The sequence below is a fragment of the Silurus meridionalis genome, chromosome 25 (genome assembly GCF_014805685.1).
Source record: "Silurus meridionalis isolate SWU-2019-XX chromosome 25, ASM1480568v1, whole genome shotgun sequence".
Taxonomy (NCBI): Eukaryota; Metazoa; Chordata; class Actinopteri; order Siluriformes; family Siluridae; genus Silurus; species Silurus meridionalis.
Window position 1 is genome coordinate 9383079 of NC_060908.1, and position 16012 is coordinate 9399090.

Here is a 16012-nt window from a genome sequence, read left to right on the forward strand (position 1 = left end):
CATGTTTTTAATGTTCAGTTCTTCATCATTATCTTCAGAATTTGCGCTTTCATTTACTTAAGCAAATGTTTCTGTAGAAGAAACACAATAACATTCACATTTCAATATTTGGGTTTTCTATTTTAGTTTTAAATTTCTGGCTTAACATGATGTGCTGCACTGACTCTTATAATGGTCTTCAAAGAAATATGGCCATATTACACACATGGGTTCTTCATAGGTTTGATAATTAGGATAATTCAGGATTTGTTGGCTCTTAAAACTGTTCTAACTAGAGCCTTTTCAGAGCCAATACTAGGTAAGGTAAAGTGTATGATTAGCAAGTTTTAACAATACCTAATGCCATACTGTGATCACAATACACATAGCTACAGAGTTATGTTGAGTATTCCTACACAATTCCTATATAGACTAGTATTTTTAGCAGTAAATAGTTACTATGTACATGCACATGTCTGGCAAACAGGATTAACTTTGAATGATTGTTACCCTCAAATATTAAGGTCCTACATGATTCTGTAATGGTTTTATGTAGATTTATATAAGCGAATATTGTTAAATATTTAGGGATAATTATTCCTAAACAATAGAGATGGCATGATAACTTTTTCTTTTCTGAAACTGAGTCATCAACTGAAACTATAAGAAACTAAAAAAAGGGGTTTCACAGGAAAATCACTTGCTTTTAAATACAAAAAAAGTTAATTTGAAAAAGAGTGGGAGAAATTATGTTTTTGGTTAGAACTGATATGCAATGTTTTTTTGGGGTTTTTTTTTTTCCAAATTTTTACATCATATTATTTTGTTGGAACTGCAATCGGCTGATTCTAAAACTAGGAATCAGTTTAATCTCTACTACAATTACTGCCAACTACCCTTTATTCCTTTGTAGCAATAAAGATTCAACATCTAATTTATCATGACATTTTTCTTTATCTGAAGTGTTTTTCTTTTCTCATTAGTAGAGAAGCGTTTCCGTTTTTTTTCTCAAATACATTTCTGACCAGAAAAACTGAGGTACTACTGAGGGGAAAATATTTTTTTTCCTAAGTTTTTACTAAGTAATAATAGTTAAGTACTTAAATAAGACAATCAAAATATATGTATCTATAAGTTATTTACTAGTTATTTCATAGACCAATATTCAATCCATATTTGGGATATTAAGAGACAACCTAAGAAATCAAGGTTACTTCGAAATCAGAATCAGCTTTATTGCCAAGTATCATAAGTTGCATGTACAAGGAATTTGTCATGGTGTGCTGGTGCTATAAGACAAAGTGAGAATTATACTTGTCACATTTATATAGATATACATTTATGGCATTTGGTAGATGCCCCTTATCCAGAAGGACTTGCAACTGTGCAGGGGAGGTTAAGGTCTCTGTTCTGGCACCGAGGTGGTGGAATGAACTTCCCCTAGATGTCCGTACATCAGAGTCCCTGATTATCTTTAAGGGACGACTGAAGACCTACCTCTTCCTGAAATACCTAAATTAGCACTTTCCAAGTTTTTAGAATTCGAGTTATATTTATATTGAGTTTGTAATCTTGCGTACCAGTGTAGATTTATTCATTACTAGAGATTTAAAGCACTTTTGTACGTCGCTCTGGATAAGGGTGTCTGATAAATGCCACAATTGTAAATTTTAAGGGCCTTGCTCAAGGGCCCAGCAGTGGCAGCTTGGTGGTGGTGGGATTTGAACTTGTGACCTTCCGATCCAAAGTCTTAACCACTGAACTAACATCATTATACACATTACAGTACAGTGAAATCCTTTCTTCACATATCCCAATAATGTATGGGGCGGTAGAGTCAGAAAGTAGGGTCTGCACTGATACAGCACAGAGGATTAAGGGCCTAAGGCTGGCATCTTGTTGATACCGAGGCTTGAAACTCTGACCTTCCGATCAGCAACCCAGTGCCTTAACCTCTAAACTACCACTTCTTCTTAAATAATGCTATACAAACAAAGAAAATCAAGTAAGAAAGTAACAAATAAAGAGAAAGACGTTGTACAATTAGTACAGGGCATGTAAAAGTGAGGGAGAGCAAATAAGAACATTTTTCCAAATCAGTCCAAAGCTGCAGGGTGAAGTATACTGGTACTTTGGGGGCGCAGTGGCAGAAGGTTTGTCCAGCATGTCAGCTGATGTACCGACGCGTGAATCGGCTCCTCATTATCACTTTTTTCAGTTTCGGTGCTCGGTGTGTGTATTGTACATTTGCGCAGCCAGGGTTGGACTGTTCGAGCTGTGAGATGATCCTCTCCCACCTCCCCACTGAGAACTTTTGCTCGGCTTGCTGAGTAATTTAGATGAAGGCGAAACGCTTTGAATTTCGCCGATTCATCCTCACCCCCACCCCCCCCCCACTTCTCCCCCTCCTCACACCTCCCCCGCGGTCTATTGTATTCATGGCGCAGAGGCGAGATAAGATAAGCCTGGGCTGCTCTGTCTGTGCATAGGACATTAGATCGTTCAAGCTGAGCGCAGATTCACAAGATGTGCGTTTGATGACTGAAACTAAAACACACCGAGCTGACATTTTACACCGGTGTATTTTAATCACCGAAGATGCGCCGTGGTTTATCTCACCCACTGATGAAACCGGTGTTCTGTGCTTTAAAAAGATTATCTCGTACAAAAAAAAATCTGCCTACAGTATGGTCCTTTTAATAATATATTTTTTCAAAGAAGCGAAAAGCCCCATTTTCTTTTTATTCATTCTACAACCAAAGTATTAGAAGACGCGTTACCCAGTTTGGCCACACGGAGGAGCTCGCCATACACGGCTGAACGGCACCACTAATGCGAAACAGTTTTATCAACAATATATAATATCCTCTGAAAAAAAAAAACCTTCGAATCAAACCACTGCATTTGGAATGTTAAAAACTGAATAGTCTATAATCTTATTATAATCAACCGGACAAACCAAAATCATTAAAGCATAAAAAAAGAATAATGACATTTCTCATTAAGGCTAATCCCCATGTAAATTAATTTAGCCTAGTCCGGTATCACGCGCTTCCATTCCGTGCAAAAAAATATATATAATAGTAGTAAAAACGTGTCTCGGATACAGCTTTGCGTGCGTTCCTGACGCTTTATTTAACATCTTATATTACCTGCAACCATAAGTATTAACAACAAGTCGATAATCGAGTGCACGGCCACACAGAGATGTCGGACAGGTCGAAGCTGATGCGTCGGACCTGCTGCAGTGTCTCAAATTGAAAGGAATCAGTCGAGAAGCTTTCAGCTGGTGACTGAGGGAGGAGGAGAGGAACGGAGGGAGGATGGGAGGGAGGGGGAGAATGAGGGGGAGGGGGGTGATGGCAGATCCGAGGTCAGCCCGAGGTGCTGCTCCATAGGCGCTCTAATGCCTCCATTCATCGATTTTGAAGAACACCACCGTGTGGCACAGGACAGAGATAACACACTTTTGCAAGTGTTTTTTCCCATTTCTTTTTGCACAGCAGCGCCCAGCAGAGCACCGGTTTGGGAGTACAGCAATAATGCAATAAGGTGCAGGAACAAAAACTCTGAATGCAACTTAGCATCACTGCAGGATGCACAGATGGGTTTAGTTCTGCTGTGTTTGTGTTGTATGGTCTATGTTGGCACATTGTTGCGTTGCTTATGAAACACAGCAAATGTTAAGCGAACCCCAAATTGCCAAATTAACAGCTACTGGGTTGAATGAACTTGTAACAAAACAATGTTAATTCAATGTGTGCCAGTTCATGCTTGGCTTTCTAAGGCCCTACTGCTTTCCATCTGTTTGCATGGTCTGTACAAGTTCCTCAGGACACTAGTTCTAAGAAAAGGAACCAAGACTCAAATCAACTGGACCCAAAAAGACCAGTGCTGATTTCTGAATGGATATGTAGTGTTACTTTCTTGAAGCTTAGCAAAATAGGAAAACATCCTTCCAGTGTGTGAGCTCCACAGATGTTGCACCTCTGAGCAGCATTGCTACGCTGCCCAATGTTAATTCATTTCTGGGTACACACCCACTAAATAGTGTGGCACGTGTGAGCTGTATATGAATAAATGTGATCTTCAGAACCCATTGTAGTGTTCTGTTATGTAGTGTGTTATAGTTTTCTTTGTGGATGCTTAAACTCTTCTGCTTATGCTGTGGTTATCACAAAACTTAGTTTATTCTGCATCACAGGAAGAAAGAACTCAAGTCAAGGAAACAAATTATTTTCATTTTTTATTAAGGTTATAAATTTTAAACAAATACTTTCTAAAACAGTTTTACCCGGTGATATACAATTTAATATGCACAAAAATACAAGAATATCAACAAAATATGGAGAGTACGTCTGAAAACGTCTTTAATTCAGTACACATAGTGCTTATATAATGTGAGGACTTATGGCTAACTTATGATATTGCCTTTTTAGAACAAAAGGTCTAACATTGTAGAAAATAAAATCAAATCCACAAAACCAAGCAAACGCTGGCATCATGAATTACTGTGAACTTTTTGACAGAGGAGAAGGAGGGAAATTGTGATGCCTAATTGTCGACAAAAGATGCCTGGCTTGTTTCGTCACGCCTTGCATTCTGGGAGTTGTGGTGTTAATTAATAGGCCCCTACGTTCAGTGAGGAGGTGACTGGCATAGATGGACTACAGACAAACTGGTACTTCAGTTAACAAAATACACCAGGTATTGCGACTTCAAAACACAAAAAGACAACAAACCAGAGAGAGGAGTGTAAAATATTGCACCTTCTTTAGCCTACATGATTGCCTTGCATGGTATTAAAGGTGTAGTCAGAAGTATGCCAGTCCCTCTATCCAGCCTCACATGGTGTTCCTGTAAGCAGTTGAGCTAGTCTTTCTGCCTGGAGCCTCTTCCTACACAGAACATGTTCAAAGAAGTATAAAAAAAGCACGATCCATGACTGAGAAGGTGCAATGTTAAAACAATATATTTGTGTTATGTCAAACATTACATGGGTAATGTTATTTTACAAGACATCTTGGTGAAGTTGCTTATGAAACAACTCAAGAAGCAAAACAATCCACGAGCAATAAAACAAAACAGAAAGAAAAAAAAAAAAAAACATTCAAAACCTGCCATGTTCGTGGTGAGAGCTAGCTAGCAGTTCCGGGTTGGGTTTTAAGGCAACGAAATTCGTTGAGATCATTTCAGCAACAAAATGTTCGCGATGTCAACGTCGGTGTAGAACACACACACACACACTCACACTCACACACTCGCACACACACACTCACATCACACAAGTGGCAGGCAGGCGTCCACTACGCGCCTCCCCACAAACGAACGAAAACAAACCTAACTCGAATGTTTTAAATACCGATCTGTTGCAAAAATAAAGTCTCAGGCTTTTGTACAGTTTTTTCATCATAAAGGATTTAAGTCTATTTCTTTACCACAGGGTCAAAAAGCTACGATGGCTCTCGTCCATGCCCCTAAACTCGCCAGCGCCTGCTTGCTGCAGAACTGTCCGTTAAGCGCTTGCTCTAAGTCCGCTTGCCGGCTCACAAGTCCTGAAAAACCCGAGCCGAAGATGGAGATCAGGTTGGAGATGTTACACGCCTCCAGCGGCTCGGCGCTGCCCGCGTACACGCATTCCTCCAACTTCTGGCGCTTGCACGGCGCGAACTCCGGCGTCTCCTCCAGCTCGGGCGCGTAGTAGCTGAAGTCCATTTTGCGCTTCCTGGCCGGACCGTGCGCGCTCGGACAGCACGGTGCCAGCGGCACACAGCAGTCCTGATGCAGGCAGCCGTTCTCCACCGTGGTCACGACATGCGTGTCCAGGTCCAGTACGGTGGTCTTGCTGCAGTGCACTCCGCCCGACGGCGAGAAGTCGCAGTTCGGCGCCACGGCGCACGCCTCCACGCAGCAACTGCGGTAAAACACGGCGTCCGACTGCTTGCAGGGCGAGTCCTCGTCATCTTCCTCATCAGAGTGGAGGACGAGAGACGCGGTGCACGCGCCCGGCGGCGGCGGGTGCTGCGGAGCGCGCGGGCCGACCGGCGAGAGCGCAGCGCAAAGGCTGGGCGCAGCGGAGCTCACCACGCCGCAGCAGTTGGGCTCCTCCTCGGCGTCCTCGGCCACGTCGAGAGGGTTCAGCTCCTGTATCTCGTTGCACACGGTCATGACCTCCTCATACTGCTGCATCCTGTAGATCTCCGCGTACTTTTCGTTCATGTAGACCTGGCGAGCGTTCCTCAGCACGTACGACACCAGAAGGTTCTTGTGCAGCTTGATGCCTCCGCGCTGCGTCCGCGAGTTGTGAATCTTCCGCAACGAGATGGAGATCAGGCTCTGCGCGTCCACCGCGCACTCCCCCGTGTTGATCATTTTATTTTTAGACCCCTCTCTCACACTTCGGCGAAGGAAGCACTCAGGCTTTCACTCAGTCGAAAGCGCGGTATTTAGTTCGGGGGCGCAGGCTCAGGTTTGCTCGGTGGTGAAACATTGAACAAGACCGTCTCTGTCCGCTTCCTCTTAACGAGCCAGCGACAGCGATCATTAGCCTGAGAGCCGTGGTCGGACAATATATACCGCGAAGACGTTTCCGCCCACCTCGCAACGCTCCAACCAGAGAGCGAGAATCCACATGAGTGACATGCAGGTCCCGCCTACGTCGTTCGATTCTGACAAATCAGAGACAGGCGGTTCTTCTGTACTATTCAAATTCCAAACTGACTTTAGCGAGCTGGAATGTTCTCATGAGGCGCGCACTGAACAGAGGAGACACTTCTCTCCTCCACTGAATACAGTTTTCTCAAACTTAGTGTCCATGCACAACTGTTTTGGGTTTGATAAGGAATAGTGTCTTTAATTAATTCTTTATCATAATCTTTTAAATCAACTGTAAAACTCAGTCTTAAATATATATTTGTATTTTTTTATGATATAATAAAAGTTTAATTTAAAATATAACATTGTTTATGATTTCACAACACAAATAATCTGTGTATGTGTTTTGCAAAAAAAAAAAAAAAAAAAAAAAAAAAAAACTTGTATAAAATATATTGGATAATTACCCTTAAAAGTGGGTGAAAACAGTTTATACTTCATACATTTTATTGTCTGTATCCACATCACCCGCTTTAAATACAGAGCTTTTCTCAGCTGTAGATTTCCTGATTCTTGAAAATCTACATTTTAATATTTTCTTAATTTTTGCACATTTATTATTATTTAATTTAAATATTAATTATTGCAACACGTTTCTACTTACAATTATTAAAACTATTTATTTCCTTTGCATATTTGCTGGGAATATAAATCAGCTGAAAATGCTTTAAAAAGTTAAAAGGCAATCATTTATAACACACTTGATCAGAAATTTCCACACTAATTTCACGATTGTTAACGTTACTAATGAATTATAACAGGTAACTGTTTGACTGGTATAGAAACCTCTTTTCCCTTGGTTTTAACCCTGCATTTCATTCAGACTGCATTTAATTAATACTGCATATTGCACTCTTTAGAGAAAAAAATACATGGCTCTTTATGTGTCCATCTGAAGAAATGAAAGAATTTAAGAACCCTGCAACAGCTACCTATTTATATATATATGTATATATATATATATAAATAAAAAGAAAAGTTGTTTCTGTGATTATCTGGTAATAAAAAAAGCTGAATTTTGCAACACAATACATAATCAAAACACAAACCTCTGCATGAGTCACACTAAAATGTTTTGCAAAATTTTATATATGTAAATTATACATAATTATAAATAATGTAAGGATTAACTTTTGTCATGACATTTTCGTCATTCTTCACCAATTCATTTCACATACAATTATCACTTTTATAAACTTGGGAACATGTATAGTTTTAAAAAATAACTACATCTCTGTGTTATTTAGAGTTTATTCTCACTGCCTTGGTGCTTTACTTCCTAATTAAACCCCACTAGTATTAGTGGGTGAATCATGCAGATCTAGATCATGTGAATCTCTCTCTCTCTCTCTCTCTCTCTCTCTCTCTCTCTCTCTTTCTCTTTTAGTCGCTCACTCGCTGGCTCGCACACTCAGATCTCTAGTGGCTGAGTGCTGGAGCTACCAGCTCTGCATCTTAACAATGACTGGGATCAGGAGCACCCATCTTTTAGCTATGCATTGCAAGGAATGAAATCAATAAGCATGTAAGAAGAACCATAGCAGAGCAAACTGGAATGGCGATAAGGCAGTGAAACCGTGTGTTAGGCATGTACAGATGCAGAGCACATAAGGAAGAAAGCTAAAAATCCTTTCTGGTAGTTTCTTAGAAAGCAATATGCATATATGGGATCTAGCTCAACTGTGAAAAAGTGCATTACCGCAAATATTCACAGCAGAAAACACCATATGTATACTGGCAAACAAAAACCCATATAATGATAGTGCTGGGTAATATAATAGGGGCTGGTTATTTACGAACTGCATTGGTTTTAAATGCAGCATTATCATGTCTGTTTTTTGTCTTCAATTTAATGTTACAGTTCTGTTTTCAATCAGCATATTGATTAGCACAGTAATTTTTAATAATTATATAATACTGCTGTAATATTACTACATGAGGCAAACAGGAATGCTCCATGTCTTTTTGGGGCCCCTTCCCATCTCTTTGAAATGCAAACATTTTTGTCCAGCCCCTTTAAAGGAATGTTCCACCGTTTTCAAACAAATAATTTATCACATTGGTAGCATATATGAGATTACCAGAAGCAATCATTTAAGACACAAAGTAAAGTCATTAAAAATATATAGAATGGAAGTCTAAGGGCAGTTGGTGGGCCATCAATAAACATGTTTGCACACTGTCTATTATGTAGAACACTTTTCTGTAAATCTCACGAGATGAAACACTAATTCTTTATAATTTATCTATCCAGAGATGGAACTGCATTTTGTGATACAAAATGGAAGTTAGGGTCACTATTTCCCCCACTCTGAAACTTGAAAATAAAAGAACATGCTCTCCGAATGTTTCTATTGTTGAGTAAGCGGTATAATTTAAATAACCTTACTGTATATAGATTTGCATTACATGAATTTATTCAACAAATTTACATTTACATTTACATTAGCAGCTGACTCTTTGAGATCAACAGCAGTTAGTCTGATAAAACGTGGGACTGGATCTCAACACCTCTTGGTCAGTAGGTAATTAATGTTTAGCCTTGGACACACAGACATTAGCAGTCCACAGCAAATGGGTGTTTTGGTCCTTCCTCCACTTTTTAGGCTCTATCCCCCTCAAGGCTAACACATGCTTCTTCTAAGACGTGAAACCAGCCATCCACAACTCAAAGTAAAGGGCTATCTACCATCTTCCACATAAATGAGCTCACAGTTGCATATGATTGGCTAATGTCACTGTACTTGAGAGAACACACAATACACAGAATATACATATTCTAGAAAGATCAAACATACTGTACATAAACTCTTCTGCTTTTTTATCTTGAACCCTGGAACCCATTTAGAACTCTTCCATCCATCTGGAGGAACCCCATTCTACAAATAATTAAATCCTCATTCAAGTAGAAGCCCATTTTAAATGGCTTTTAAGCAGTTAATCTTGTATTTTGTAGCCAACAAGATTCTCTTGTAGTTAACGTCAGTAGTCTTCTTTTGGTGGTAGTGGTGGTGGTGGTGGTGGTGGTGGTGTGTGCATGTGCGTGTGCGTGTGTGTGTGTGTGTGTGTGTGTGTGTGTGTATGTATGTGTATGTGTGTGTGTGTGTGTGTGTGTGTGTGTGTGTGTGTGTGTATGTGTGTACACTGTTCAAAAGATTTTGGTTAATAGCTTTTGCACAGACATTATATAGCAGTGAAAAAAGTAAAGTGGTGTAGTTTTTTGTTTTTTAAACAAACCTATACTTAATTTATCCTTTTTGGTGAGGTCAGATTGTATTTAACAAAATTAGTTTGGGCCCATGGGGTGAAAGATAGAGAAGGAAAATAAAACAGCAATAAAAACATTAACCTTGCTCAAAAATGCCTGAAAGTCACTACTTTCTGTTTGGGAATGTTGGACATGTGTACTGATTATTCCTTTTGCTTTTTAAAAAGGTTCGATTATGTGTGTGAAGAAAGCTAATACCTGCAGTTGAATCAATACAGAGATGTAGTAGATGAAATTGTGGTTAGCTTCAGATGTAAGATCACACTGTAGTAACAGAAGGAACTGCCTTTACTAGCTTTATTATAAAGCATGACCATTCCAGTCTGTTCCTACACCAACCATTTGACCTCTATTACATTTATTTCTCTTTCATTTTAGCCATCATTCCTGTAACAGTAACAAAAGAGAATGTAAAAGTTCTGACAGGTTTAGTTCTAGTTTCTTTACACTACAGCATTTCAAGTGTAATGATTTGGCAAGGGCTTAAAACCTCAGTGGCATATTTGCCTGTTCAGTGGTACTCATTTTTATTTTAAACTCTGTAGATGGCACTACTACATGATACTGTCTTTACCAGTTGCACCCCCAGTTGCAACAAATTACGGCTAGCCAAGACAAATATCTTATATAGGCATTATAGGCAAATGAAACTAATTATTCTTTTTATTAGACATATATAAAATGAATAGAACAAATTCTAGATAAACTCTGGTCAAGAACTAAAAAGGTAGAAAAATATTAAATCACTTTATTCCTCAATGGGACATGTTAACTTATAAAGAATAATTATAATATAAAATGAATACAACTCACTGCAATGGCCACATTGCTTTGAAATAATTGCAAAGCAACTAGTAGTAACATTAGAGCCTTCTAAAATCTCTGCTACTATAAAGACTTACAGTGTACTATGTAGTGCTCTATGCACTTTACTGTCAGGGGCAGCAGGAGACATTGATCATTCAGCTTTATTGAGACATTGATCATTCAAGAAAAAATGTTTTATGTCTATAGTAATAAATAATATTTTTGCATATAATTTCTTATTTAGCTTGTTCTATCTTGGCCATGTGTCTGAACCAAATGCTTGATGACTCATGGACTGAATTTACCCAGATCACAGAATGAGGCTATGCAGTATTCCACAAATTTTACAGAATTTACACAATTTCTATATTTAATAATTTTGTTAGATTTAGTTTTAAGGTGCCTAAGGTGAAGGTTGAATTTAGCAGGTACTTATTTTATAAATAAAAATGATTTACTGCCATGTGCTATAAACTCATGGTATTCTTATTTAGCCACAGAAACAAATGAACTAACAGCATTTTGACAACACACCCAAAAGAGCTGAAAGTCAGGTTCACAGCATATAGAAAGTGTGATCAGTAAAGTTGTATGGAGTTATTAGTCTTCACAAAAATGTGAAAAGGGGGAAAAAATAATCAACAAGTGCAGTGTGACATTCATGCTCAAGTTGTACATGCCTGTGATGCAGCTGGTGTAAATTGGAATGCATATTAATATTAATAGAGAAATAATTGTTGAGTGTGACATGCATTTAAAATACACATAGGAAATGTGTGTGGTGAGAATAGAGCCAGAATAACACCTAAAATAAAAAATCTAATAAAATGTTAAAATATATAATATATTTATACTATTACTAATATATTATACTAATAAACCTCACAGAACCAGGACTGATCGCCTTGTAAAAATATCTATTTTTAATGATTGAATAGCAGGTGCTTCTCTTAATTAAGTCTTTTCTTTTTTTTACAGCACAATACTGCTGAATTCTCAACTTTGACAGGTCAGAATGTGTTCACACACAGCTCAGATAATGGCTCTGAATGTAATAAATAAGGGATTACTTTTTCATGATATTGACTGATTGAAGACTAATAATAGATTTTTCCGAACAATGTAATTAAATACTTTTAGCGAGAATTTAAACATTTATTATAATATTATTTATAATAACATTTAATGTAAGGAGCCTTGGGTGGAGCGTAGTAAGATATCCACCACGGTAGCATCATGGAAATGGAAAACACGTTGTGTTTTCTATTACATTCTCCGTAACAAGTTTTCAAACGAGAGAAAATGATGAAAATCTATTTATGACTGTTACAGCAAAGCAAATGACAAACTAGACTAACCATTATCTACAAATTTGTATAAAATGCTTCATTTATTAAACTAAAAATTGCACATGTTAAGGTATACAAGAATTTAACACTTTAAAGGATTTACTATTATAGGAAGAATCCAGCTTGGCATGGTAAAACATTAGGCCGAGCTAATTTATTATGTTAAGTATGCTTTAAGCAGTGAAAGTTGTAATGTTGTGTTTGAGGTACAACATAAAAGTCTTGTGTTACATACCAAAGAAAGATGAAATTTACTTTTCCACAGCACACACTAGCCACTAGTCTAATTTTTCATATGCCATGTGTTCTGTTCTTCGAGGAACATAATGCACAGTTCAGATTCTCGACCTGCACATTCGTATGCTCTCTAAAATCAAGCGGTTCCCAGAAGATATTTAGGTTGTCTCACCAGCAAAACTCTTAAAAGTGCCTACAGGAACCTTGTGGCAAAACGTTCATGAAACTCGAACAGTTCCCACATACTACATTCAGAAAGCGTCCTTGGGTTTTCGCGCGTATCAGCTCCAAAACTGATACTCATAGAATTCATAACATATTCAAACCACAGGACAAAAGCAGCTTTGAGTATGTTTATATGTAGGCTCAGTTTTTTTATTTTATTTCATAATCTTATATAGTAATAAACAAAACCCAACCACTTCATAGCATTAATTTTTGAGTTGGCGAGTCATAGTGGATAATAAACTCCTGTCAATCAAAATGAGGAGGCGGTAAAAACTACATTGCCCCCTCGGTTTGGTGTCATGCGGCGGCAGGATTTCATCATGAAGGCATTGTGGGAGTTGCAGTGTGCGTGATTTGGCCCGGACACTGCGGTGGCAGGAGGACCGCTGGGTGAAACATCAGGGCGGAGCTTCGTCTGCCTGCCAGATGGATGCCTTGTGAACTTAAAGGCAAAGTAATCAAGTTGAACATAAATCGCTTCACCCAGGCACATATCGGACGCCACCATACGTCCAGGCGCGCAGTAGCCCTCCTCTGACCAGACAAACATGGCGTGCTCGACCAGGCGGTAGATAGAAAAGTAAACCTTCTCCATTCTCCCGAGAGGTTTCTGTAAATCTGTGAGGCAAGTGCATTGATCTGTTCGGGTATTATATTTGTTTCTGTCGGGGTCAGATAAGCTTGATTAAGTGTGAGCTGTGGCGCGGTGCTGCTGCTGCTCTACACGGTAAGCTGCATTCCGCACGGAGCTGCTTTTCCAAAATTCTCACCCACCATTTAACATGGATGCAATTAGATACTTTATATTGCTGCGTCTTTCGGTACATTTTTTTCCCAATATATTCTCCTGTTTGCGGAAGTGGCATTTGTATCCGTGCAGAGAGAAAAACAAAATGTGGATTTATCGGCAAAACCACAGTTAAAAAAATAATCTGCAAATTTAAAAGAGTAGAATTATACGGACGATCGTTTCTTGCAAAAAGATATATTAATTAGTTCATATCTTTTTAAAATTCCTATAATTTTTTATTTTATTTCATGATTAATAATTAATTAAATATTAATTAATTTGCTTACGTAATCTATTGCAGGTAAGATACATATTACCATAAAATTCACTGCTTGTTCGTGAATACATGATTAGCTTTCAGTGTAAAAACCATTTTTATGGACAAAAGTGAAAGTGTCACAAATAATATGACCCGATTCCCTCCCGCTTTACAAATTACAGCGTGCCCTATTTCCCCTTTAAGAGCGCGAGCTCGGCGTGGAGGGCGGGGTCAAAAGCCCACGAGCGCATTCCAGCAAATCAAAGCCACCGACCTCCACAGCGAGGCGTTCGATCGTCAAAGGGGCGGGGCTTGGTGTACAGGAGAGAAAGACGTGTGCGCGGTTTCCAAGGCAACAGCTCGTCTTGACCTCCGTGTCCCCGTTTTCGTCAGGGAAGGCTGGTTTCCATGGAAACGATCGTATCTCTGCGCGCGCGGCTTGCTTCCCGTAAAGTGATCGGGTCGGAAAGCGGCCCGTTCTTCCAGAAATGTGTCGGAAAATCCTAAAGAGGAGGAAAAAAAAAAGATGGCGGTTCTCGAGAAACAAATGTATGAAAAAGCTTTCATTAGCCTTCCCATGTGCTGGGGTATAGATGTTGAGGTGCAGGGAACTGAAAGTCCGATCTCTATATCCCAGGTTATAATTAAATATTTATTAATTTAATTATTTAATTTTATTAATATTTTAATATTTATTTTGTTATATATGTATTTAAAAGGCACACTAGTTTTTGACAGCAGAAATCCACACTATCTGAAGGTTTTACAAATTACTTTAATTAATTCTATATTTCTGTGAAAGTCTCAAATCTGCTTTATTTTTTTATTAGGCTTCTTATCAGGAGGTGAGTTTTGTTTGGCCCCGCCTCCTTACCTACCGCATAGTGTCATTTCCACATCTGCTTGAAATCCTCTTTCAAATTTTAGCCTTCTGCAGATGTGCAAATGTTCTCATGACCATGAACTTTGGTCTGATTTTTTTTCTCCCCAACTCAACATCAAAAAAGTCTGTTCCTTTTATTTGCTTTTGTTTTATTACTCTCTCCAGCCCACATGTTCGGAGCAGTCGCACTGACACATTCATTCATTTTCTGTAAAATATCTTAAATACTACATGTCTCTGGGATCTGTAAATGGATATAATCTATTTATTAGTCTGAAAGAGTAAAATGGATGTACTATTACAGCAAATGAATCAACTGCGGGGTGATGTGAAAAGTCAGGCCTGTTACCACGCCAGAGTGAATTATTTTCCAATAACGAAACATCTCAGAGTGTTTTATTCCTCTATTACCACAGCGATTGGCCAAAGATAATATATTTTTAATTGTTAAAGAATGACACGTCACACTTTTAGATATTTTTATTTGTGAAATAAGTTAGTTCTTGTTATCACGTATGTTATAGCAGCTTTAAACTGTTGCTCTCTGTTTTTTCTTTCTTGCTAAAATATGACAGTAAAAAAAATGCAGCTTATGTTACGGAGAAACTGGAAAGACTTGTGCTGGAAAACTTACAAGCTGCTTCAACTTGCTGACTCTTTAGATAAATGTGAAAGAAACATCTACATACAAATTTCACATATCAACAATTATGCTTAACAATGAACATGTTTTTTATTAGTTTAATTATGTTCAACATACACATGTCTTCCATTAGTGACAGAGGGGCATATCTAGAAAATAAATCAACATTTTCTTACAAATCAGATAAGCAAATTCAACAGTGCTGTTTTTTTACGCATCTCTAACATGTTGGCTTTTGTGTATAATTCTGATAATTGAGGAAAAATGGAATAAAACGGATGATGTTCTGTATTTCAATGATTTAAAAAAGCTTCTTTAGATGTAGCGCATTTTCAGTAGGGTGCCTGTATGAGAGCTTTATGCCTGGATATTATTTCTATGTTCATACTAGATATTTAGAACAACTGATAGAGCGTTAGCTATACTATAATATCACTCGCTGTCTCCCTCTCTGTTTTGCTTCCTCTGCTCTCTCTTCAGTTTCCTTCTTGAAGCTTTATCTGGAATCTCGACTTCCTGTGACCTGTCGAGACTCATCTGCATACCATAGGCTCTGCGTCGGTCGGTCCGCGTGCTTCTGGGGAAAATGTGTGCATGTGCGCGCGCGGTGTGTGTGTGTGTGTGTGTGCGCGTGAGTGTGTGTGTGTGTTGGGGGGAGGGGGCGGAAATAATTAGTAGAGATATGGAGAATGGAAGAAAGGGGGAGCTGTACCTCTCCCTCTTTCTCGTACATGCACGTAGACAGCAGAGCTTTGTGCTTAAAGGCTAGCTGTATTTTTCTTTTTAGCATTCATTTTTATTATGGCTTTGTTTCAGGTAGGTTATATACAAGATCTCCATTACTTGTTTGTCTGTATACTATATAAAATACCTGCCCTTTTGAAATTAAGAATCACAATAAAAATAAAAGTATAT

General features: G+C 38.5%; 1 protein-coding gene and 1 long non-coding RNA gene across 3 annotated transcripts; one reads left to right on the forward strand and one right to left on the reverse strand.

Moving 5' to 3' along the window:
• Positions 1 to 4212: 4212 nt before the first annotated feature.
• On the reverse strand, positions 4213 to 6532 carry ier5l (immediate early response 5-like). The gene has a single exon (XM_046838764.1). It carries the CDS (start codon positions 6349 to 6351, stop codon positions 5425 to 5427), a length of 927 nt encoding a protein of 308 aa, XP_046694720.1. The 5' UTR covers positions 6352 to 6532; the 3' UTR covers positions 4213 to 5424.
• A 6128-nt stretch (positions 6533 to 12660) lies between these two features.
• Positions 12661 to 15388, forward strand: LOC124378926. Of its 2 annotated transcripts, none has more exons than XR_006924326.1 (2): positions 12661 to 13249; positions 13754 to 15388. It is a non-coding gene; the product is annotated as an uncharacterized LOC124378926 (long non-coding RNA). The 2 variants fall into 2 exon arrangements; XR_006924327.1 differs by having other exon boundaries at positions 13776 to 15388.
• The last annotated feature ends 624 nt before the right edge of the window (positions 15389 to 16012 follow it).

Excerpts from the sequence above, each read along its gene's own strand:
- ier5l (XM_046838764.1), bottom strand. The coding sequence starts at position 6,351 with ATGATCAACACGGGGGAGTGCGCGGTGGACGCGCAGAGCCTGATCTCC.